This window comes from Setaria viridis, chromosome 1 (genome assembly GCF_005286985.2).
Source record: "Setaria viridis chromosome 1, Setaria_viridis_v4.0, whole genome shotgun sequence".
NCBI lineage: Eukaryota > Viridiplantae > Streptophyta > Magnoliopsida > Poales > Poaceae > Setaria > Setaria viridis.
Window position 1 is genome coordinate 38,635,403 of NC_048263.2, and position 23,824 is coordinate 38,659,226.

Here is a 23,824-nt window from a genome sequence, read left to right on the forward strand (position 1 = left end):
CATGTTTCATGAAAAACAGCCGTTTCAAATGGGGCCTTACTGGCTGGAAAAAGTTCCACTTAGGACGAACTCCCAGATCATCCACCGCATTCAAATGGGCTAAAAGTCGCAAAGAACAGTTTTCCTTCCATCTTGCAACCTGAAAGTCATTGATCAGATGCATCAACCTTGGCCTTAAGGCTGAGATCACGACGCTAGTGTCCTGCCGTATACTTGCATCAGTGAAAATACTGAACCTTGTCAAGCAATTGCAATGACCTCTGGTTTTTTATTGCTCTGTAGGACCAGCACATCTGATCACAAAAACGGCTATGGCACAAGCTAGTATGCACTTCCATGGCCACTCACACCCTACGTAACTCGCTAGCACCAGAACCCGGTGGAGTTCTAGCAAGATCGACGCGTTACTAGGCTGCAACAACGCAGCGTTTCTATGTACAGTTCGCACTCGCGCGACATCCGCGCCAAGCTCCAGCTCAGAAGACGAGGCACGACTTGTCGAGGTCGTACCCCATCTTCTCCAGGGCGGGGCGCACCGTGCACTCGATCATCGCCGGCGGCCCGCACACGAGTGCGAGCGTCTCGCCGTCGCCCAGTGGAAGGTGTTCCCTCATCACCTGCTCGTCCACCCTCCCGACGCCGTGCTCCCACCCATCCTCCGGCCTCGCCACCTTGCTCACCACGTACCACACCTTGAGCCGCGCCGGGTGCGCCGCCGCCCACCGGTCGATCTCCTCCCGCAGGAGCATGTCTTCCTCCGTCCGGTTCGCGTACACCAGGTGCATCTCCGTGTCGTCATCGGGCTGGTCCCTCAGCACGGCCTGGATCACCTGGTACACCGGCGTGATCCCCGTCCCGCCGGCGATCATGGCGAGCCTCCGCGCGGACCGGCGCTCGCCGTTCACCACGAAGCCGCCGCGGCCGGCGTACTCGATGTGCCCGATGGGGCCCTTGATGTCGATGGTCGAGCCGAGCGGCAGGGAGTCGAGGTACTGCGACATGAGCCCGCCGTTGGGGAACTTGGGGTCCTCGTCCTTGAAGTATATCTTGATCAGGAGCTCGATGTGGCCGACCTCGTCGACGGAGCTCGTCGGCGTGTAGGCGCGCATGCAGAGCTTGCCGCCGATCGAGGCGCACACGTACACGTGCTTGCCGACCGGCAGGCCGAGCTTCTGGTCCGGCGACGGCAGCGCGAACCGGAAGAGGCGCACGTTGTAGGACATGCTCTTCTTGTCCACGAGCCGGCATCTCACCTTCTCCCGCGGGTTGGCGAGCGCGACGGTGGACACGGGCAGAGGAACCGCCGGCGCAGGTGCAGGGGCCTCGACGATGGCCTTGAGGTCGGCGTGGCTGCTCTGCGGGGAGTAGTCGCTACCGGTGACGACGAGCTCGCCGACGCGGTACATCTCGAGGAGGCCGCGGGCCTTGTCGGAGTGGATGGCGTCGAACTCCTCGGTGCAGTCGGTGCCGGCGTTGATGAGGATGCTGTCGGCGCCGCCGGGGTGGTCCTTGAGGAAGCCCGTGCAGTCGTAGATGTGACCGTGCACGATGATCCAGGCGGACTCCGGGGACGTGTGGCGGCGCACCTCGGACATGGTGTACTGCGCGGTGGCCGTGTTCATGAAGGGTGTGGAGGTGCTCTTCTTCAGCGTGCCCTGCGCGCTCTCCGACGTCTCCAGGTGCTTCTGCCGCGCCATCCAGCCGCCCGCCTGGTTGCCCGGCTGCGTCGGGTGCTCGAACACCAGCCCGATCTCGCCCTTGTGCGGCCGGCACGCGTTCACCTTCACCCGGAACCAGCAGTTGTTCATCATGCCCTGCGCACGACACAAAATAAATGCAAGCTCAGTTCAAATCCACCGTCGCCATGAACGAATCGGACGCCATGAGAAGGGAGCACACGATCAATCAAGTTACACGGCAGTAACTTACCATGAGGTTCCAGATGAGCTTCTCCGGCTGGGCGTTCATGGCCTCGTCCCAGGCGCGGACGGCTATCTCCTTGGCCCCGAGCACGTCGAGCACCTCAACGTCGACGGACCAGAAGCACCAGCACCAGTACTTGCCGTACTTGGTTGGGCGCTCCGGGTGGTCGAGCGAGCACACCTGCCACGTCTCGCCGCCGTCCAGGGTCACCTCCACCCGTGTAACTTTCCGGCCGCCACCTGGCAACAAAATCATCACCGCGCGTTTAGCACCGACCGGTTCTCTTGGAAAGCAGAGTAAGGCCCAATATCTAGAAGCCCAACTTCTGTTGTTACTGGGCTTTTATATCGAGAAGACCCAAGCCCAAAGTAATCTCGGCTTCCACACCTCTATAAAGAAAAACATTTTTATACGCATCTAAAAAAAGATTCGATATTTATGCGGTACGGGGTGATGATGCAAGATGATGGGATGATGAGATGGCCGTTGTCCTACTCACCGGAGTACGCATACCCTTTGATGGTATACGGCCGCTGCGTCGTCAGGGCGTTGATGGGCAGCACCTCGTCGTGGCCCGGCGTCGTGATCACCGAGTTGATGTTCAGCTCGTTTATCATGTACTCCGGCTTGTACCACCACGCTGCACATCCAGAAAAAAAACACGCACGCGCTGTGAGAATGAGGTCATCGTCAGGCGTCGACGTGTCGCCCGGGCGCACGTCGCGGGCCGACCAGAAGAAACGAGATCCTGATGGGTGCAGATTCGGCGGCGCGAAGCGAAGATACCTTCGGCATTGGCGAGCTCGGCGTCGACGTGGGACGGCAGGACGCGGTTGTCCCGGTAGTGGTAGTAGCTCTCGGACTCGTTGGAGGCGACGATGATCCGCTTGAGCCACTTCACCATGCGGCCCCCGATGAATCCCGGCACGATGACGCGCACGGGGAACCCGTGGTCGGGCGCCAGCGGCTCGCCGTTCTGCATGTAGGCGAGGATGACGTCGCGCGCGGGGTCCATGGCCACCTCCCGCCGCAGGCTGGTGCCGTACTTGCACCCGCCGCCGCCGGGGAGGTCCTCGGCGCCCTCGAAGCACACGTTGGCGGCGCCGGCGCCGGCGCCCATGACGCCGCACCGGCGCAGCACGTCGCGGAGCCTGACGCCGCGCCACACGGAGGTGGAGATGGCCCCAGGGCCCCAGTTGAAGCCCACGGTCTGGCGCACCATGTTCTGCTCCTTGCGCCGGTTCCCCGCGCACACCAGCGTCACAGGGATCTCCACGGCCTCGAACTCCGTCACCAGCTGCTCCATGGTGAGCCTCGCGGGGCGCCGCACGAGACCCGTCACCTCCACGGTCCAGGTGGACCAGTCCGCCTTGGGCACCGCCCCGTGGTTGCGCACGTAGTGGAGCGGCGCCGGGGTGATGAACCCGTGCGCCATGAGCCGCGGGACTGGGGGCTCCGAGTTGAACGGGTGCTTGCCGGTGAGCCGGACGAGCGCCGGGTGGCGACGCACCCACGCGTCGGAGGTGGCCTCGTCGCGGGGGTCGTGGACGGGCGGCTCCACCTCGAGGCGCGGGTGGTAGAGGGACCTCCAGTCCGGGGGTATGTTGTCGTCGTCGTCGGAATCGGAGTCGGAGCCGGTGCGGCGCTTGCCCGGGCCGCCGGGCTTGAACATGTCGAAGCTCTTGGGAGGCGCATTGCTCGGCCACGGGTGGGGGGTCAGGTGCCGCTCAACGGAGGCCGCCATTGTCGCGGGCACTCGGGAGGAGTTGTGCGGGCACGGTGGCTGGTAAATTTGCTGTCAGGGCTCGAGGTTAATTTGAAGCTCAGAGTGGCATCTGTTCTTGGAATCCGGGGAGGTGGTGGTGCCGGGTTTATATAGGGACGGACGACGGTCGACGGAGCACGGTGGGTGGGAGGGAGGAGGCGCGCTGCTAGTACTTCACTACTGCATGGGGCCTCCCCCTGATGCATGCGCCGCACAAGGATACAAAATCGCGAGGAGCTCGCTCGTTTCTCTTTCCATCCTCCAAACGGCGTCACTTGCCGGCACGACTGGCTGTAGTGCCTGCACATTTTTTAGTTTCTCGACGAGTAGAAAGCGACGGCTAATTACAAGTTGCGGATGCATGTAACGCTGGACTATTCGGAATTCTTTCTTTTTCCATGAAACATGTAGACTATTCAGAATCACGTAGTGTTATTCTGGGACGGATTAGTTGAGCATTTAGTTCAGAACCCGAATTGAGCACATGTGCAATCCTCTGGTAAATGCCGTGACGGCGTGACCGTGTTGTGCTGAAAGTTCACCAGGACGACCTTTTGATGTGCAAACCAACCGAAGTGTTTGACACCAACCCCACAGCTTAGTTAGGTGCACGACAAGGAAAGGGAAGACGCCGGCATGCGTTTCGATCGAGTTCGGCAGCTGCAGCCATCCCCGAATGCTGCTCGCCTGAGAAATGACCTTCCCGGGTGAATCCTGGCGATCTCCGGGGGGTCCTCCCGTCGCTTCTTTCCTGCTTCCCTTTTGCTTCGCCGAGATTGATTAGTTTATGCAGATCTGGAGCATTCGCTGAATCCATCCATCGTGGGTGCATACGTAAAACGACAAAAATCAACCGGCCGACCACCATTGGCTATGTTGGAGTTCATGATCAAGTGCCTTTCTTATTCCTCTGTTCTTTAGGACATCGCGCTCAGGTGGCATGGATGCTGATAATCTACAGGGCTATGGGGTTCATGCAACTCATCATACATGCACGGGTGTCTAGATCGTCTCAGGCTGATTGCTACTGAATTTCTCCATGGTTTAGGTCGGCTGAGCATTGGCGAGCACATTATTGCATTATCTAATCACTGCAGGCATGAGTATAAAATTTATAAAAGACACATACGACAAGCATAAAGTTATCTGAATAACTCTGATAGGATTTCTTGCATTTTTGAAACACAAATATCTAGGCAAGAAAGGGGTAATCAGCCCTTGCTATTATATGGGGATCACGTCCCAACTGACCTTTACTAGGTTAACTGGCTCAACAAACATAGAAGAACCGTCTCCTTTTAGTAACCGTAAGGGCAAGTTTTACCTGCATTGTTTTCTCTCTCTGAATAAAGTCAAAGGTCATAGCACAAAGTCAGAACTTAAGAATCACTTCATTTCCAGCTCTGAAATTGGACCAAAATAAAACCCCTCAATGACCAGCCCACGAATAATCCTTCACTAGTTAATAGAAAAGCAATCAGATCTGTGGTTACATTAATAAACCCAGCAAGACTATGTTAAAACCATCCATGATGCAAGAGTATCTTATCAAGAACCATAAGATACTGCTTCTCCGCCCACTTCAAAAGGCCTGCAAAAAGTCTCGGACTAAATGATTGACCTAGGCACACAACGCTAGCAGCAGCAGGCCCGCAGCAGCAGCTGTGGTAATCGCTGTACTACTCCAATTAACAAGGCGCGTGGCGCATGGCGTTTTCCAATGGCCAAGTAACCGGTGCGACGCCAGGAGGATGCTTCACTTCCCGGTTTGGCAACAGCTGCCCGGAGACCGGGCGATGCTAGTCGTAGAGCAGTTTGGGTGCAGTTCGCAGCTTCTCAGGATCTCAAGGCCGCCCGGCTCCCCACAGGGGTTGCCTCCCGCCGTCTCCAAGGGCCAAGGCGCGGGATAGAGGCCGGAGCCGGGCACGGGCAGGCAGAGGCAGAGGCAGGAGCACGAGCACGTAGCGGCTAGCGGAGGGAGCGCGCGTGCCGGCGCCTGATGTGAGCTTTCTGGAGGCCAGCCTCCCCCGGTTGGCGACTCCGCCCACCGCTGCTGCGTCCAGCCGTCCTTGCCTGCGGATCCTATGGCTTTGGTGTCTTGCGCCAACCACTTCCGGTCCCTGCCTGGCGCCGCGCCAGAATTCCGAAACCTGGTGCCACCACGGATGGGCTCTTTGTCCTGTGTCTGTGACTGTGAGCCTGACGCTTCTTCGCTTGGTTTGGCTTCGTTTCGGGAGTACACAGTTTGGGCACAGGCCATGCTTTGGAGTTTACAACACTTGAACAGACATACTGAACTGAATATAAGCTTCACAATTTCTGCGTATCTGAGTAGCGCAATGTATTATGCTTTGCCGATCTGGAAAAAAGGTAAAGATTTTCTTTTTTGAACGTGAATCAAGACGAAGAAACCGAGCAGCAAGATTGTACGTCTGGAAAGCAAAACTTGTCCTGAGCTGACTGTTCCGCGCCTGCTTTTGAGATGCACTTTTCTGTGAATGGACTACTTGTTATCCTAGCCACTCATACGATCGTGTTGTTATTTGCGGATTCCCGTTGCTCCTCCGGGAAAGCGAAAGCCTCAAATGTCCTTTTTCTAATCGGGAAAAGACCACACATGCACACAGTTACCGGGTGAAATGTTCCCATCTCCAACGATGTCCAGTCAGTCCAAAAGGAGGGCTGCTATAAATTAGTTCCCAATTTGGGATTGGTAAAATTGGTATTTTGCTATAAATGTGCAACTGTAGCGTTTCGTTTGTATTTGTGAATTATTGTCCAAATATTGACTAATTAGGCTTAAAAGATTTGTCTCACAAAGTACAACAAAACTGTGCAATTAGTTTTTGATTTCGTCTATATTTAGTACTCCATGCATGTACCGTAAGTTTGATGTGATGGAGAATCTTCTTTTTGCATAGTGTCAAAGTTGGAAGTTTGGAGGAAGGCCTGCATTTCCTACTGTGCCATTTCGATCACCTCAGCTGTTCATCTCTCCATCTTTCCCCTATATGATCAGCATTGTTATACAGGCTACAGCTGTTTTGCACTTAATGCTCACAGTGTGCATGCAACAGGCAGAGCACAGCACAAGAACATGCATCTTGATTCATGATAGAGGGGGCTAAAAAACTACCTCACCCTTAGGAGGATATGTTTATGTTTCATTTTGTACTGGATACATCGCATGCACAGCTTGTCAAGATTCTAGCGATTCCACTTGAATCTCAGAATAATGCAAAGATCCCCATCAGACATAACCAGTTGTGGCTTCAGGAAAGCGAAACTGTGCTTAAGAAATCGCCGTAACATACATGCAGGATGCATCTATCGCGATGACAGCTGCACACCGTATGCGTGTAGTCCGGTTGATTCATCGCATAAGAAAAGAATCACTGGTCAGTGCACGCCAACAATCGACGGCTCCCCTTGTTTGCCTCAGAGTAAAGACAACAAAAAAAGTCTAGAATATTCTCACTTTTTCAACAGCCAAAACGAAATAAAAATGACAAAAAGCGATCATACCCAGACGAATCAAGACGGAACTACAGTGAAAGCGCCGTATCAGGCTCACTTGCCCTTTTGGACCAACTAATAGGCGCTCTGTTTTGCACCCGTGAAAGAGCATAAAGTGATAAAAGTGCGGCTTTAATAAGGATTCAAGTTCTTGGACTGTTCTTGACGTCAGCAAAGTATCCATAAGCTGGTTTAGATATTTTCGAGTGGAATCTTTGGCGATTTGATCCGTTGATACTAGCATTGCAGCTGGTAGCTTGGAGCCTTGGATGTACTCCCTCCGTCTCTAAATAACTGTCACTTTTGATTTTCGTGCTGTAATTTCGATTGGATTTGTAGAAAATACATGCATCATTTGTATCTTCAAATAAATTTGTTAAAAAACTAGATTCAAATATCTATCTAATGATATTAATTTTGTGTCATAAATATTAATAATTTTTGTATATATATTTAGTCAGAGTTGTTTCTCGGGAAGCGAAAACGACAGTTATTTAGGGACAAAGAGAGTAGTAAGATATGACGACAAGTTTGGAATGCAAACTATTGCACGAATCAAAACCAGCCTATCAGGAACCAAGGAAAGTAATCCCTCCTAGAGGCACACACAGAAGGAAGAAAATTCTCTGCGGCGGTGCCGCACCGCGCGTTTGGTGCAACACCACCTACAGCCTAGATGGCCGACGTGTGTTCACGAACATTTCCATCAGCGATCGAATGAGTCGATCCTACGTCTCCTCTGCTAGCAGATCAAGCTGACTTGGGACATGGAGCTTTCTTCTAAACCGAGCGATGGGCGGAACCAGATCAAATCAAACATTCAGCATTCAGATTAATTGGTACTGGTTCAAAATTGACACTGCATGTCTCCTCTAAATTCCAACAAAACTTGCTACTACAGAATAAATCAAACCAGTACCAACCTACACTACAAAGGCTCAATAACTAGAGATCCTGAATCAAATCTTCTCCTAAAATCTAAACTCCATTCTCCATCCATCCGACAATATGCTACCAAAACATCAGGATGTAAATACCCGGCATGGTTTTGCTGCTGGCAACAAGGCAGCAACCAACAGCCGATGAAGTCTGAAGATGGTAGTATTCCTTTTCCTTTCTCTTAATTTGCATCTACTACGGTTTGCCCCGGTACATGAGGATGCCATGGCTGCAGGAGCGGGTCACTATAGAGGTGGTCGCCGGCATGGTTAACAGATCGAGCCGACGAGTCTAACGGGATTGGACACCGTGTGCTCTCAACCTCTGAGTCGGTGATGTTCTGCTTGATTGCACCTCTTGGATGCACACGAACTGCCCAATTGCACATCTGCTCCAAGCAGCTAGAGTTCACGTGCAGCTGTGGCATCAGGTGCTGACCAACGCCTGAGGGCAGGGGCGGCTCGATCTATTTTCAGAGAGCCAATTTGATTTTTGTTTCTGCTTCAAAGCGGAAGTCAGCTCGATCTACTTCACGGAGGAGACCCTGGCTCGGCTTGGTTCGCTGATGGAAAGGATGGGTGCTCCGTGGACACGCGTCGGTCATCTGGGCAATGTCGCACCAGGTGCGGCACCGCGCAGAGAACTTTTTTTCCACACAAAGCTGAAATTTTTGGGGAGATGTAAGCCAAGCCAACCCAAAGCTGAACACAGAACGCACCAAATCGGCTCCCTCAAGTCTGTCAAACCTGCCAATCTAATCTTCAGCGGGAGATGTGTCGTGCTGTCCTTTGTTTGGCAGTTCCACGCTGATTATTGTGGCAACGCAAAGCGAAAGCTGCGGACAACACATGCGGACACACAAGTTCTGAAGACGCGGAACCATGAGCTAGGTCATACAGTATGTCTAAACAGCAAAGTTAACCACCTTTAATCCTGGATTAAACGTGGATCAACCAATGCAGTTTACAGCGCAGGTCACGTACAACTCTGCTCGCGGTCGCGGTGAAAGTTCCCCGAGAGGCCGACTAGCCGACACCCGACAAGTGACCCTTTTCCCCGTGCCCGGATGAATAAACGGAACGAAGGCGCTCGCGTCGGCACGTCCCGCACCTCGGGCGCCCGGGCGGCACCGTCTCCACTCGCCCTCGGCGGCATGCCGGCACATGTGCCGGCCGGCGGGGCGGGTGGGCGCTGGGCAGGCGCGGTCGACCTCGGCCGTGCAGTGCATGCACGAGTTGCGTTGGGTTAGTGCCCTGCATGCGCCGTTCGCTCGGTTGCTGAAACCGCATAGGCCATTGGGGGCTCCAAGGGCCAACGAGCCTCTTGCTTGCCGGGCGACCTGCGACTCGGCAGCCCGAACAAAAGCTGCGATGCGGCAGAGGGCGAATTCACTGTCCCACCCGTGGTGGAGCTGGTGATTGAGATGCTTCAGTCAGACTCAGACCTGTGGGTGCGAGCTGCGAAACAAACTACTAGTATCTTACACAGAAGTGGTTGCCACTCTTTAGATTACTAGCTGACCGTACTGTTTTTTTCCATTAACAAAAGATCAGTTGCTAGGGGTGTTGGGGAGCGAGGAGCTAAACTAATTATGAGTATTAAATATAGACTAATTACAAAACTAATTGCACAACCCCTAGACTAAATCGTGAGACAAACCTATTAAGCCTAATTAATCCATAATTTGACAATGTGGTGCTACAGTAACCATTCGCCAATGATGAATTACTTCGACTTAACATCCGAACATCCAATGTGACAGAACTAAAATTTAGCCCCGTCTCCCAGCCGAACAGGAAAAGAATGCGACCATAGCAGCCTAGTAAGAACAGAACGTGTACGCAACCATGGCACAGAAAATACCAGTTCAGGCGTTCCAGACTTCCGGCACGTATCCACACGGGCACAGATATTATAATTTATAAATATCGAGCACGATATTGGATATCACAAAACCTACACCAATTTCAAATTTCAAAGAAGAAACTTACACAGCGCCACATCTTCACCACTGCAGAAACCAGGAAGAGGACCCTGAAAATGCTGCCCCAAAACAAAGAAATGTAATACAGTATATATTTGTGCACGCCTAACCGGACAAACTGAACATACTTCAGGAAGCTAAACAATAGGATGTTAAAAACCACTGGCAAACCGCCAACAAAATTTAAGCAGAAACTTAAAACAAAACTGGAAAAAGGTAACAATTGGTGATCAAGGTGGGAAGAAGTATGGGCAACCGTCATAACCACATAAGTTTCTGAGTTTAAACACAAATACCCTCAATGTAGAAATAAGGGGCTTTATCAAGGTGTATTCCTCATGTTACACTTGTAATCAATATCTTGGCTGCTTTTACATATATACAACATCAACATGAATATGCACATTCTGAGACCTCAAACCCTACGTCAGCTGACCAGCTTCAAAACTTCGTGCCCTAAACCGGAGATCAATAATACCTCCACTCCCACTTTGGGAATATAATGGCACGAAAAGAAACAACTGGACAGTAAGATATACAAGCTGACTGTAAATCTCGTGAAAGCCCTTGATAACATCAAGGGGCAAGTACAAGAACTTTGATTGTCCCCTGACTGTTAGCAGTTAACATGGTAGGGCTATCGCTCTTCCAGCAGACGGCGCTAATGAAATAAGAACCAGGATCATCATCAGCATCGTCCAAGTCAGAAGATACAAATCTATGGCTTGCTGCAGGTTTTGAGATTGCCTGCAATTGGCGTGGAGTTAGATTGAGAGGGATTAATAGGAACCCATGTGATTGATTAAGGAGTTAGGAGTCACACATTATAATAATGCATGCACATGAGAACAAGAGCAAGAAGAAACTTGCAATTACCTTGTGATAAACAAAAACCTCATTTGTTTCACTTCCACAAGCAATATACTCATTGTTAACAGACAACCCAACAAAGTTCTTTTCATTTTTGTGCCCTCTGAATGTCCGTACCTGAAAAAACAATGTTGTTATAACAAAAATGTCATCCAATTTTTTTTTATCATTGCAATGCTCTTTCATGCCACGCATGCACTGTTAGATGGGTAAAATTGATGAATTCACTGCCTGTTGCACTATAAAAAGAAAATGTTATAGTACATAAAAGAGAATTTTACATGAAGCGCTGAAGTTCATATTCCATTAATAGTTGTTTTGCCAAAACTGTTCATCGATATTTATAGAAACAAGTCCTATGTCCTAAAAGTACTGCTTAATCTAAATAAAACACAGGACATAACCGAAGTAAAAACATATTTATCTGCATAGTTTGGGTATTCTCTGAAACAAAATAGATCCACTCTTCCCTATGCTACAGAAGCTCAAGAGGCAAGAAAGCCATTATGGCAAATGGAAAATAATTATATCAGCAAGAGCATACCGGGCAATTATCCTTGACATCCCATAACCGTAATGTGCTATCCGTTGATGCAGACGCAAGCTCATTGTTAGATAAGAATTTCACATACGATACTGCCTTCTTGTGCCCACCAAAAATATGGACGGGTGCACTTGGATTACGTAAATCAAAGTAGTGAATATGGTGATCAGCAGATCCGACCTGGAATATTGTAGTTTCTAAGTAAATTAACCCTTTGACTGGAAAACTAAACAAATTAACTACTTATGAGCTAAGAAATGAAGCAACATACTGCAACATAGAAGTTTGATCCAGGATTATATTTAACTGAGCAAATATTTGCTTTCATATCAATATTGATCACGCTTGCTTCTTGTTTTGTGCACCACACTTTCACCTGTCATACACAGCAATAGCTTCCATTAGTATTGGACAAGCATTCTAAAACAACACAAATTTGCAAGCCACAATTTAAGTTGGATCCACTATGCATTAGTGAGGCTGTGAACCACACATTCACACTAGATGAAAAAGAGGACTGGTAACCACACTAACTGAAAAAAAATATGAAGGTAGTCCAAAACCAAAGACGAAAGAGATGGCCAGACCTTTGAGTTATGTACAATACATTACTTAAGAAAATCTCATTATAAAATTCAGACACTAAACCTGTTGGCACTTGGCACACTCATGTAATTGATATTCACTGTGACCATATGAATCTACTATTATTTCTGCAATAAGTTATCTGATAACAATGAAAAAATCACCCACCCAGGTTACAATGTTTTCAAGTCATATTTAATTGAGATCTACCACCAAACTTTTTTTACTTTGAGAAAGAGCAAATGTAATAGGATTATATTAATTTTCAAATACCTTGCAATCATCACTCCCTGATACTAGCATTGAAGGTTCTGTACGAGAAAAATCAACGCTCCATGCTCTCTTCTCATGCTCTTCATACTCCATCACACTCTAGCATGACACAATACACAGAAACCATATATCTCAGTTTGAATTACAATACAGTGGTTGCAAAATGAAGAGTAGAATAGACCATGCATACCTGACGGGTCTGGACATCCCAAACAGTTACTATACCCTCATAGTCACTGCTTGCAATAACATTTTTTGAGTACTTGTTCCAGCTGAGGCAACTAAGTTTAGATCTGGTAGCCATTTCAACAACCGGGCAGTGCACATCTGATGGCTCATTAACAACCTATGTAATGAAGTAAATCAAACTTAAGTAATCTCAATTACAGCGAACTATGCAATGCACATGCACTGACAAAGCAAACTTACACTGGAAAATTCGAAAACTTTAATACGCTTCGAGACTCCAGCCGTAGCGAATAGTTCATCATCACGATCAAATTCAATACTGCGATATTAGGAAAAATGCCAAAATGTTCATCAGTAATGTAACTGATTGGCAAGCAAATCAAACTGGCCAGATACATAAAAAGGAGCTATGTTGTACTAATACTATTAAATACTCAGCACAATAATTTACTCAAACACTTAAAAGTCAAAAGCAATATGACAAGTACAGATCTTCCAGCTCTCCAACCTGCACAAACCACTCCCCTGTATCCCAATATACTCCACTATAATGATAAACTACGACAATACTCTACTTGCACATCTATTATATCATAAAAGTTATGTTTAAATCTAAAGCCGCTTCCATGTTTGCTTTAATGGAGCAGATTTTTCCACATTAACCAGGGGAAAGGTATAAGGAATTAACTGCTTATTTTTGTAGGCCCAGATTATAAGGTGAGCCTTTTTACTGCCCTTCAAGAGGCACAAAAAATTATAACTTGGATTTTGGTACCTTGCTACCCTTTCTCAGAGTTATAATCGGTGGTACTTCTTTGTACCTCTTGGAGGACCGTAAAAAGGTTTATTAATAATAGTGCAGGCGTAGATATTTAAACTCTGATGAACACAACTCAAATTTCTATCCATACAACTGCACTAGCTCTGCTGCTAGTTACATTTGAAAGTACGGATAGGAAACTATGCCTCACGTCGGACTGCAAAGTGGAAGGTGCATATTTCAAACTACATACCTTGATACAATATTGGCAGAGTGAAACAAGTCCCCATGCCTCAATTCCGCAATGACACGTAGACGACTGAAGCAAACATGACAACAAACAAGAAATAACATGATAAGCTCATTGCCAACTGAAATACTACTATAAAGCATATTGTGTCACCAAAGGAGATAACCACACCTGTATCGAGTGAATGTTGTTAGCACAGACTGGAAATCCTGAAGGCCTGCATGATAACCTTCTCTGTTCATTGCAACAATGTCTCTTTCTTCTTGTCTGCGTGACTGTGCTCCAGTACGCCGTCTTTGCAGGTAGTATTCTTGAAGCTCATTAAACTGCAAGGTTCCTCATAGAATTATATAATGACAAATGACACAAGATTAGTGCCATTTCATCCAACACTAGAATTAGGTAAATGACCATGTGCCTACTGTATATTGTCAAAGCCCTTTTGCATCACGGAAGAGGCCTCATTTTGGGGTGTAATGTGGAGGCGAAACCGCACCTAAAAGAATGTAATAGTGCATGGAGTGAGAAACCAACCTGTGCTTGAACTCGCCTCTTCCTAGCAATGACGTTGCCCGATTGTATAGGGGAATTTGGAGGGTCTGAACAAGTTAGAGCATCTCTCCTTTGAAATCCTTGGTGGCTTACTTGAGCTTTCAAATCAAGCTTCTTATTCTGCAAACTTCCTGGACATGATGCGCTAAGTGGTGTCCGAGGGTTTGGAAGAAAGAGGCTGCTAGCTTTCTCTATAGGAGAGGGCCACATTTTTTGTGCGGCAGGATCATCCAAAAGCACGCGCAGCTTCATGGAGTACCTTTCTTTTGTGCGATGCAATTCTAACCTATGTCTCTCCACAGCGCTGATATCTTCTTTGATGTACTGCAGATCAGTTTGAATCTGTTGAGATGGAGTATGATTAATACAAGATTGATAATTTTTTTAGTAGCAAGATCGATAAACTTTGCTTAACATAAAGATGTTAGCATGGTGAGAAGGAATTAGAGCCATTAAAATATGTAGGACAAACCTCATTCAACTCTTCCAGCTTTTGCTTTCTAAGGCAGTGCAAGAAGACTAGCAATATTTGCATATTTGTCTCTGATTCTTGTTGTTCCATTTGCCGCTTCTTCTCAGAAATCAAAGTCATAAGGCTATCTAACTCTTTAACCCCCATTTCGTTTCCCTATCTCAAATAAATGATACATTCTCAGGCTTGTTAAAAGGCTCACAAATTACAAAATACATATCAGGGATAAATGGCATCATACATAAACAGCCAGCAAGTAGGTACATATATTAAGAGCACTTGTGAACAAAAATGACAATGTGACTGACCAAACTTGACCATGCAATGCTTGGTTATCATATGAACAATGAACCATAAGAGGACAAGACATAGACAGCGCTTAAGGGGAACAGGGCTGTGTAATGTAAAAACTTCCACTTGCAGTTACAGAAATGTGTTACCTCGGGAAACTTGCAGGCAAACAGTTTGATGTTTGACTAACATCGTTACGAGTATTTAGATTAGTTATGTGAAAACGATATAAGTGAACTACCAAGATGCATCCATAACACTGGGATTTAAGTTAACAAAAGAATTATATTTGAGATTGGTGAAGGTGTATATTTTTTAGACAATGGCAATGTGTCCTTAGATATAGATTTAGTTACTTAGTTACTACACAAAAGTGGATGCAGGAAAAAAAAAGTTTGTTCAGAGACTTAAAGTGTGCTCATTCAGTGGTGAATGCAGGAGGGAAGTTTGTTTATAATAGAAAATAGTCGCAACTAGCAAAGCAACATATTCAATCACTGACCTGTTGCAATGCATATCGAAATTGATCGATTGGTGATGCTGCTTTAGCGATTTGCCGGGCTGATATTTTCTTCAGAACCTATATAGACAAGACATGGATGCAATGTAAGAAATTTAGCAAGTGGTATCTGCAATAGGTTCCAAAACAACCAATAGACAAGACCACAGATGTTTTTTTTCCCCCAGCAAGGGCTTGAGCATAATGTGCACAAAACACGACCATAGTATATAAAACAAGTCAATGGCACAACACACTAACAGAACATCATGAACACGACAACTTAGTAATTACTATGTAACAGGCATTGAACACAGCAAGTTGCGAAAGTAATTCTGGAAGGGACAAAGGCCTATCACTAACAACATACTGAAAAAGATGACAGATCCCTTTTGAGGAAGTTAAAAAAATGATGAAATCAACTGGTTAACAAGGAGACTGACTAATGTGTGCATAAGTTACCACAAACTTCTAATGCTGCTGCAATGTGAATAGCAGTAAACTGATAAATCAACAGGCCCTATGACTGCATCATAACATATAAACCTAAACCAACAATGAAATTAGAGTAATGTCACTGTTCAAGTGCCGTCCCAGCGAATGGAATTTCAGTTTGAAACTCTACAATTCCGAATTGCACGATGCGCCTACTATGTTTATTACACTAAGACCACACGGCCGTCGACCAACCATTGATATCATTGCGGTGACCGGTGAGTGCCAATTTGCAATTCCTAGCACATGACATGAATTCGAGGAGAGTAGCTGAGGCGAGCAGAGCAGGAAGCCCACCTTGTCTAGGAGGAAGTTAGGGTAGAGCTGAGCCTTGGTGAGGTAGTGGCGGCAGCAGGGGCAGTCGCTCTTGCGGCTGAGGTGCGTGACGATGCACATGTAGCAGAAGCTGTGACCGCAGGCGGTGAGGAAGGCGTCCTTGATGACCGCCATGCAGATCGGGCAGAGGAGGTCCCTATCGGCGGGCCCCTCCCCCTCCGCCGCCGGGCCCTGCGGGGACGCCGACGCCGACGCGGCGCGCGCCCCCGCCTCCTCCGCCAGCGCCAGCGCCAGCGCCGCCGTGGTCGCCGCGGCCGCCGTGGAGGCGTCACCGGACGGCGCGGCCTCCGGCTTGGGCACGGACGGCACGAGCGCGCCGGCCACCGAGGAGTCGCCCATGGCGGATGCGGTGGTGGTGGAGGCGGAGGCGGTGGCGTCCGGGTGCGAATAATTGCATACGGGGTCGGGGTGGGTGGTGATGGTGGTGGGAATGGCCTGGTGGGATGTGGTGATGCGGGAAGGGGGGGGGGGGGGGGGGGGAGGGCGGGGGAATTGGGTTCTGTGGGTGTGGGAGGGGAAGGGTGTGTGGGTGGGAGGAGACCACGTCGGGGAAGGCGACTGGGCGGAAGCGAAGCTGCGAGAGCGAGAGCGCCAGGGACTGGACGGGCTGCTGCCGCGCACCCGCGCTAGTAGTAGTAGGTCAGTAGGTGCCGTGCCGTGCCGCCGCTGCAAGCGCCAACCGTGACGGGGAACAGAGGCCATGTTAATAGTTCCCTCGAAACTCTACATGCATGAAGTACTAATGTCAATTTTGACACTACGTAAAAGAAAGATTCTCCATCGCATCAAACTTGCGGTACATGCATGAAGTACTAATGTAGACGAAATCAAAAACTAATTGCACAGTTTTTTTTTACTTTGCGAGATGAATTTTTTAAACCTAATTAGTTAATATTTGGACAATAATTCATAAATACAAACGAAACGCTAGTGTGCTACAGTGCTATAACAGTAATTTTGCACCTCCAAACTTTGGGCAACTAGGTCCGAGGTGATCACACGCGCGGCGCATTTGAAGTCTGAATCGAATCCTTGTTGAAGTCGATGTGGAATTGAGCGAGACCGACTAATCCGGCCAAAATTAACGAAAAAATTCGGCTAAAGTTTTTCTCGCTCAGGAGTCAGGATTACCGATGGAGACATTATGCGTTGATAGTAAGTAGTGAAACATGGCATACACCGACGTTTATCAATGGAAGCTGACCAGACCAGATGAGCACGGGAGGACCAACGGCCACGACCCAAGAGTAGCAGGCAATGAATTTCGAAAACGATAAACTATCAAGAATTGAAATTCGAAAACGATAAACTATCAAGAATTGAAATTTGAATATGATAAACTATCAAGAATTGAAATTTGAAAACAGTCAACCAAGCGTTGAGATTTGAAAATGATCTGAAATGGCCTACTTGAACAGCGCAGCTGTCTAGCTAGCGACCTGGCTCCCGATGTTCAGCCGGCTCACGCCACTGAGCAGCATCCATTCATTCAGTCCAGCAGTATCACATCAGCAATTAGCCATCGTATTTCTTCGCTCATATTTTAGAAGAGAGAAAGTTATGGAAAATAATTTTCTGACCTTTAGTTTTTCTTACTGTTGTCAATAGTACAAATTCAATATCAACTTAAAGCCACTTGACACAACTTATATACACCAAGCATGCATAAATTTTTTTGACTAATAATTAGTCTAGGCAAATGGAGAGTGATCTGAGCTCAAACCGCATAACCAAAACTTTTCCGCCAAGTTCATAAACCACACCAAAACATTCTTCCTCAACAGAACCACAATGCAGGCATTTCCTGAGTCCTGACTCAAACACGGACGCTCAAACAAGTCGATCGCCATCACTGACACAAAACACATTCGACACCCATCAAGGTGCCAAATTCGCAGGAGGTTCAGCTACTGGATACAGAATTCGCAGGTAATCGATCACCAATGCACTTCAACGGCCATAAACAGGAATGCCTAGATAGTGCTCTCGACCAGATCTATGAGCGTCTTGGTCACTTCCTTGATCAGGTCGCAGCGGCGCTGAATCACCTTAGCCTGATGCAGCCTCTGCCTCTTGATCTTCGTGTCCAGCGCGCGCGCCTTGTCATCGTCTATCATCCCGAACTCCCGCTTGAACAAGCCCGGGTGCGCCTTCTGCAGCGCCTTCACCTCCTCCGCTAGGTACGGGTACAGCTCGCACATCTCGGCGACCTCCCTCCGCGCGCCGCCGTTCGCCGCCGCGGTCGTGGAGCCCCAGACGCTCTTGGAGAGGTCGAAGAGCCGGCGGTCGTGATCCTTGCTCGGTCGCTCGCCCTTATTGGCAGCCAAGCTGTACCGGCGCTTCAGGCTCTTGAGCTTACCCTGCAGCAACGCGATGCTGCTGCCACTGTTGTCGAGGGTGCCAGCGAGCGTGGCGGCGAGAGCGTCGACCTGCGGCAGCGTGCCGTGCTCACGGCGGTGCGCGGCCAGGGCCTCCAGGATGCGGACCTCGTCGTCCGTCGACCAGGTGCGCTGGAAGGGTGCGCCCGGCTTCTTGTCCTCGCTCGACGACGGCTTCGCGCCCTTCCCCTCCGCCTCCTGGTTTGGAGCGGGCTTCGCCTGCGGCGCCTCGTCGTCCGTCTCCTCCTCTTCCTCGTCGCCGGAGCTCTCGGATTCCTCGCGATTCGGCGGCGGCGGAGACGGGTTCTTCGTGGCGAGAGGAGGGGGCACGTGGTTCTCTTCCTCCTCCTCTTCTTCCTCCTCCTCATCTTCATCCTCATCGGATTCCTGGCCCTTCTGCGGCGGCGGCGGCGCCATGGCCTTGGGAGCGGCGGGAGGAGGCGAGTAGGCGATCTCCTCCTCCTCCTCCTCCTCCGACTCTTCGGATCCCGAACCAGATGCGGTCTCCTCGTCGGAGGCAGCCGCCGGCGGCGGCGGCGGCGGTGGAGCCGAGCGCTTGGGGGCCATCGCCGGCGCCTAGGGTTAGGGAGGTTTAGGCCAAGCGGGGGATGGCGGCGCCGAGCTCGGGGGTTTTCCGGCTCCGGCGCCGTGGTTTGCTGCCTTTGTTTATAGAGTCGGGCCGGGATGCTCGTCCGTTGGATGTCGAAATGGAATGCGAATCCACCGTCCATTTTGTAGGTAAACGCGGATGGAATCTGCGACCCAGCCTGTGAGAACTCGAACTGTCGGACCCTATCGGCCGTTGGATCGGGAGATGTAGTCTTGATCCACCGTCCCTTTCGAGACGCGGACAAGAATGGCGCCAGAACATTTGTGTTCATACATTTTTGACACCAGCTCAACATTCAGCTCAGCCAGGTCACCACTTCAGGTTCAGGAGCACATTTCGCTAAGCTAGAGGAGGAGGCCTGTTGCAAATTCCTGATGAATCAATCAATCATGCAACGAAACCATTTACCGCCCCAGTGCTCACTATCGACCATCACCATTTCAGAATCTGAAATCAGTTGAACACGAAGCAACTACAGACACTCGCGCAGCAAAAACCCAAGGCCATTGCCTACCTCACGGACACAACACTCACGGGTCTAGCATTATTCTCTGCCGAGTTGCTTTCAGAAACAACAGGAGAAACACACAGCTTGCCAGCATGGTTGCAGGATCGGGACCGGCGGCCAAGAAAAACCGCTCGCTTTGGGGTCAATACTTTGCTTGGTTACTGGGAGGCCGTCAGGTGCATCAGGCTCGATGCGTCGAACAGCTCCATGAACCTCTGATCAGTGCTCCTGGCCTTCGCCGCCGCGAAGTGCAGGTACTCGTCGAAGACCGAGGACAGGCACCACTTCTGCAGCTTCCTCAGGCACCCGACGACGCAGCCAGTCCGGTGCTGAAAGAGAACAACGCAGCAGCCGTCAGGAAACTGCAGTCAACTGCTGAAGCAACTGGAATGCAGGAGCTGCAGAAGTCAGGGCTGATCGATTCTTAGTTACCTTGCCTCTCTTGCAGTGGATGAGGACCGGCTGGTTTCTTACATCTGAATTGGTTCAAAAGGGACAAGAGTTAGTGATGTCAGATGGTGAAAATTGTAATCCTGTGGCGTAGAGCAAAAGTCTTTGTGAATGCAGTACCAAGAATAACTTTGAGAGCCTCCCGGATCGTTTCTTCAGGGATGTAGACGAGTGGTTCCCCTAGCAACAGGGTTTCCGGCATTGTCAGACCACTCTGTGGATGATAAGGATTAGTAGGTTCCACACATTATTTTGTAATAACAGGGGAAATAGAATAAAAGAACGTTAGAAACAAAAATGGATGAAAATGAACCGGTTAAAGCCAGCAAGTATTTTTTCAAAATTTTACGCAGATGCAATAAGGGCACACCATGCATAAGAGTTCAGTTGCAAGATCTCGTCATACCACTGAACAAAAAAAACACTATCAGTAGAGCGGTCAGCGACTTGAAAGAGGGTTCAAATAATCGTTACCGTCAGAAGCTGTGTGCCTAATTGAGTACTGGTGACAGAACTTTAGTGGGAGGCTACCCTAGTTTCGTTTCAGACGACATGTATGATTCCATTGCGGAAAATAATCAACTTTTATGAAAAGATAAGTTTTTCTTGGCACTCGCTCATATAAGGTCAACCACCTCAATGTGACACCACTGAATGATGCTTTTCCATGGATGCCAAAGTCAGTCAGTAAACAAGCACTGTTAATTACCGATTGAAACAACTGTCAGTGAACGCTTAAGCTGACAGCGCTGTCCAAACTTGACCATACCACTAAGGGGGGCATTTGGTTCCTTGAGTTAAAGTTTAATCCGTGTCACATCGAATATTCGGAAGCTAATTAGGAGGACTAAATATGAGTTAATTATAAAACTAATTGCATGGAGGCTAAACAACGAGACGAATCTATTAAGCCATCATTAGCAAATGGTTACTGTAGCAGCACATTATCAAATCATGGACTAATTAGGCTTAATAGATTCGTCTCGCCGTTTAGTTTCCATCTGTGCAATGGGTTTTGTAAATAGTCTATGTTTAACACTTCTAATTAGTATCTAAACATTCGATATGATAGGAGCTAAAGTTTAGAGGGAGTAACCAAACCAGGCCTAGGCCCTAGCTTCAAGGACAAGAATCGAATGTGCAATGTGTTCTCACTGAGTCAACAGTACTCAGAATATAAAACCATAATTGCAGAATACACGAGTACCAGAGCTATGCACATCGTTATACTGATATATCTCAGGCACTGGGCCTACATAAACTCATAAAACAGTTTCGTGAAAAACATTTCTACTAAAATTGACCTCTGAACCTGGTGAAATCTGTTTGTTCGGACCCTAAGCATCAGGAGGTTCTGTTGCAGTTAGGCATACACTAGCATGTGTGATGGCCTACCTATACAGGAATCAATGTATAAATATGGGCAGCATTGGTAGAAAGTGATATCACGAAGACATGTTTCAGTGAAAGACCAGAAAGGTAAGCAATGAGGGAGTGGGGTTGCACACAGAATGAAGAGCTACAAGATGGGAATCCCTGGTCTATCTTCGTGCTTACTGGAATCCCCGTCATCACCAACAAAATTAACTATTAGAGAAATAGCATTGGTCAAACCCCACCCGACAGGTAAAAGTATCTTCTATGTGTTACAGCCTTACAGGCACACTTTGCCAATAGGCAGAGTCCACCTTTTGTTTTCAGCTCTTGTGCTTATTTTACTCCATCTGACCAAAAATTTTTTTAAAAAAGCCCTCCATCTGAACGCTTAAGCTTTACCGACTAAAATCACTATGAATCATGGCCACAAAAGTGGCCATAAAGCATAGGGGAATCTCCTAAACCTGAAACAAATGATGCTGAAACTGCCACTTGTTTCGCTGAGAAGCAAAGTCCTAAAACAGCATGCAGCCCACTTGAAGAAATAATAAAACAAGAACCACGCCCCCAGGATGCAGAGGATAATGAAAAGAATAGCTTTACTGTTGCTTATGGGAATGGCAAAAGAAGCTTTTGTTTTTTCCGTCATGGGATCCCAAAGCGGCAAAACCAAAGAAGAAGGGTGCACGGGAAGGGTCCTTGCAATGGAGTGTTACTAGATGACTCCTTTTGTATTCATGCATGAACGGATGAACCACTTGTGAGTTATGACTTGTCAATTTGCGAGGGGAGCACTGAATCACTGATGTGATGCAGGCGTGCAGGAAAATGCATGTAGGAGGACGTGTATGGATAGTGAAACGGACAACTGCCCTGCCCCGGTGTTTGCCCAACCGCGTACGCGACGCGAAGACGCTGAAAAAAGGGCAAGTCCCATGGCAAACAGAGTGTTCCACTGACTGCAACCTTTTGACCGCTGCAAATCTGCAATGCCAGTGCGATACTGCTGCTGCTAATGTTGACTGTTGTGTTGCGTTCGTGCAGAGATTATTTACCGCCACACGCAGATCGCAACAAAAAAGGGGAAAAAAGAACTGGATACAAATATCGTTCTGGCATCCGCGGACGAGGTGCACAAATCGAAGATTTTCACAGGGCATGATTGAGATGTTTGTTGGTTGGTTGGTCGGTCGGTACCTTGCTCCCTTCGATGCCGAACTGGTGAAGCTCGATCCCGTTCTGCTCCAGGAACCGCGCGTTCTCCTCCGGGTACGGCTCCGGGCACAGGTACCTGATCACCACCAAAGCAACGTCGTTACAGATCGTGAGAGGGGCACGAGGCACGAGTCTATCGGAGCTTATTATTGAGCGCTTACACTATGGAGCGCAGGTTGAGGGAGAGCAGGAAGCTGAAGTTGGCGGCGTCGGGGAGGCCCGAGCGGAAGATGCCGTCGTCGACCATGGCGAAGTTGACCGGCGGCACCAGGGCGTCGTCGCCGGCCCCCGCCTCTGGGAAAGGGAGCTTCGTCGTCGGGTGGTTCCATGGCTCAATGCCGAGGACGCCCGCGGCCTTGTCGTTCTGCTCCGCGTCCTGGCTCCTCTGCCTCGCCGGGACCTCCAGCTTCATGGCGCGCGCTGAAACGGCAGGAGGTTGATGACTTGCTGTGTGTTTGTTCAGTAGCAGAGCGGGTTTGGGACTTGGGCGTGTGTGAAGGGGACATGGAGGGCTTGGTTATTTATAGGAGCGGGGATGAGGCGAGCCGATGCAGAGGAACATGGAGGAGGACGATGCGAAGGGGAAGCCGGGAAGGGGACCTGTGACACCGCGATGCTGCGTGCGCGGTGCGCGCGTGTTGGATGATGACTGACCGGTGCGAGGGGGAAAAATTGGGTGAAAGCGACGCGCGAATATAATCCACTGTTTCTTGCGGTGTTGTAACACTTGGTAACTTGTGGGTCATCGTGTGTTCATAATTGGTGGGTGGGTTGGGGTCGGGGAATCGCCGGATACGGCCTATCTCTGAATGCAAAACTATTCTCTCTCTCTCTCTCTTTTTTGAAGCGTTTTGTCATTGAGGGGAGTTTTGGTTGCGTTCAAACTTCAAAGCTCCAAAGCAGATGTTGGATGTGAGCTTCATCCTGCTGTCGAAGCTCAGATCTGTTTGTTTGAGCTTTTGCTTTCTGAAAGTTGGTTTTTGTTTCTTGTCATGGAATGCTGGCTTTCTGAAAGTTGGGTCCGTTTGGCAACCCAGCTTCTC

At 49.0% G+C, this 23,824-nt stretch overlaps 4 protein-coding genes across 4 annotated transcripts; all 4 read right to left on the reverse strand.

Annotated features, from left to right (window-relative positions):
- Positions 1-248: 248 nt before the first annotated feature.
- Positions 249-3,778, reverse strand: LOC117839581 (nitrate reductase [NAD(P)H]). The gene is made up of 4 exons (XM_034719958.2): positions 2,710-3,778; positions 2,423-2,563; positions 1,930-2,162; positions 249-1,814 (listed from the first exon to the last, which is right to left on the reverse strand). Exons 1-4 carry the CDS (start codon positions 3,665-3,667, stop codon positions 477-479), a joined length of 2,670 nt encoding a protein of 889 aa, XP_034575849.1. The 5' UTR covers positions 3,668-3,778; the 3' UTR covers positions 249-476.
- Positions 3,779-10,363: 6,585 nt separating this feature from the next.
- LOC117839617 (E3 ubiquitin-protein ligase COP1) lies at positions 10,364-16,685 on the reverse strand. Its single transcript, XM_034720003.2, has 13 exons — positions 16,205-16,685; positions 15,416-15,493; positions 14,623-14,778; positions 14,133-14,492; positions 13,770-13,924; positions 13,602-13,667; positions 12,829-12,907; positions 12,590-12,745; positions 12,400-12,498; positions 11,813-11,917; positions 11,542-11,721; positions 11,004-11,114; positions 10,364-10,874 (listed from the first exon to the last, which is right to left on the reverse strand). The coding sequence occupies exons 1-13, from the start codon at positions 16,580-16,582 to the stop codon at positions 10,704-10,706; spliced, it is 2,094 nt and encodes a 697-aa protein (XP_034575894.1). The 5' UTR covers positions 16,583-16,685; the 3' UTR covers positions 10,364-10,703.
- A 1,285-nt stretch (positions 16,686-17,970) lies between these two features.
- Positions 17,971-19,277, reverse strand: LOC140223574 (uncharacterized). Its single transcript, XM_072295540.1, has one exon. The coding sequence runs from the start codon at positions 19,186-19,188 to the stop codon at positions 18,217-18,219; it is 972 nt and encodes a 323-aa protein (XP_072151641.1). The 5' UTR covers positions 19,189-19,277; the 3' UTR covers positions 17,971-18,216.
- A 357-nt stretch (positions 19,278-19,634) lies between these two features.
- Positions 19,635-23,389, reverse strand: LOC117839625 (inositol diphosphatase DSP2). Its single transcript, XM_034720013.2, has 5 exons — positions 22,943-23,389; positions 22,764-22,857; positions 20,310-20,403; positions 20,172-20,215; positions 19,635-20,068 (listed from the first exon to the last, which is right to left on the reverse strand). Exons 1-5 carry the CDS (start codon positions 23,191-23,193, stop codon positions 19,898-19,900), a joined length of 654 nt encoding a protein of 217 aa, XP_034575904.2. The 5' UTR covers positions 23,194-23,389; the 3' UTR covers positions 19,635-19,897.
- Between the last annotated feature and the right edge of the window lie 435 nt (positions 23,390-23,824).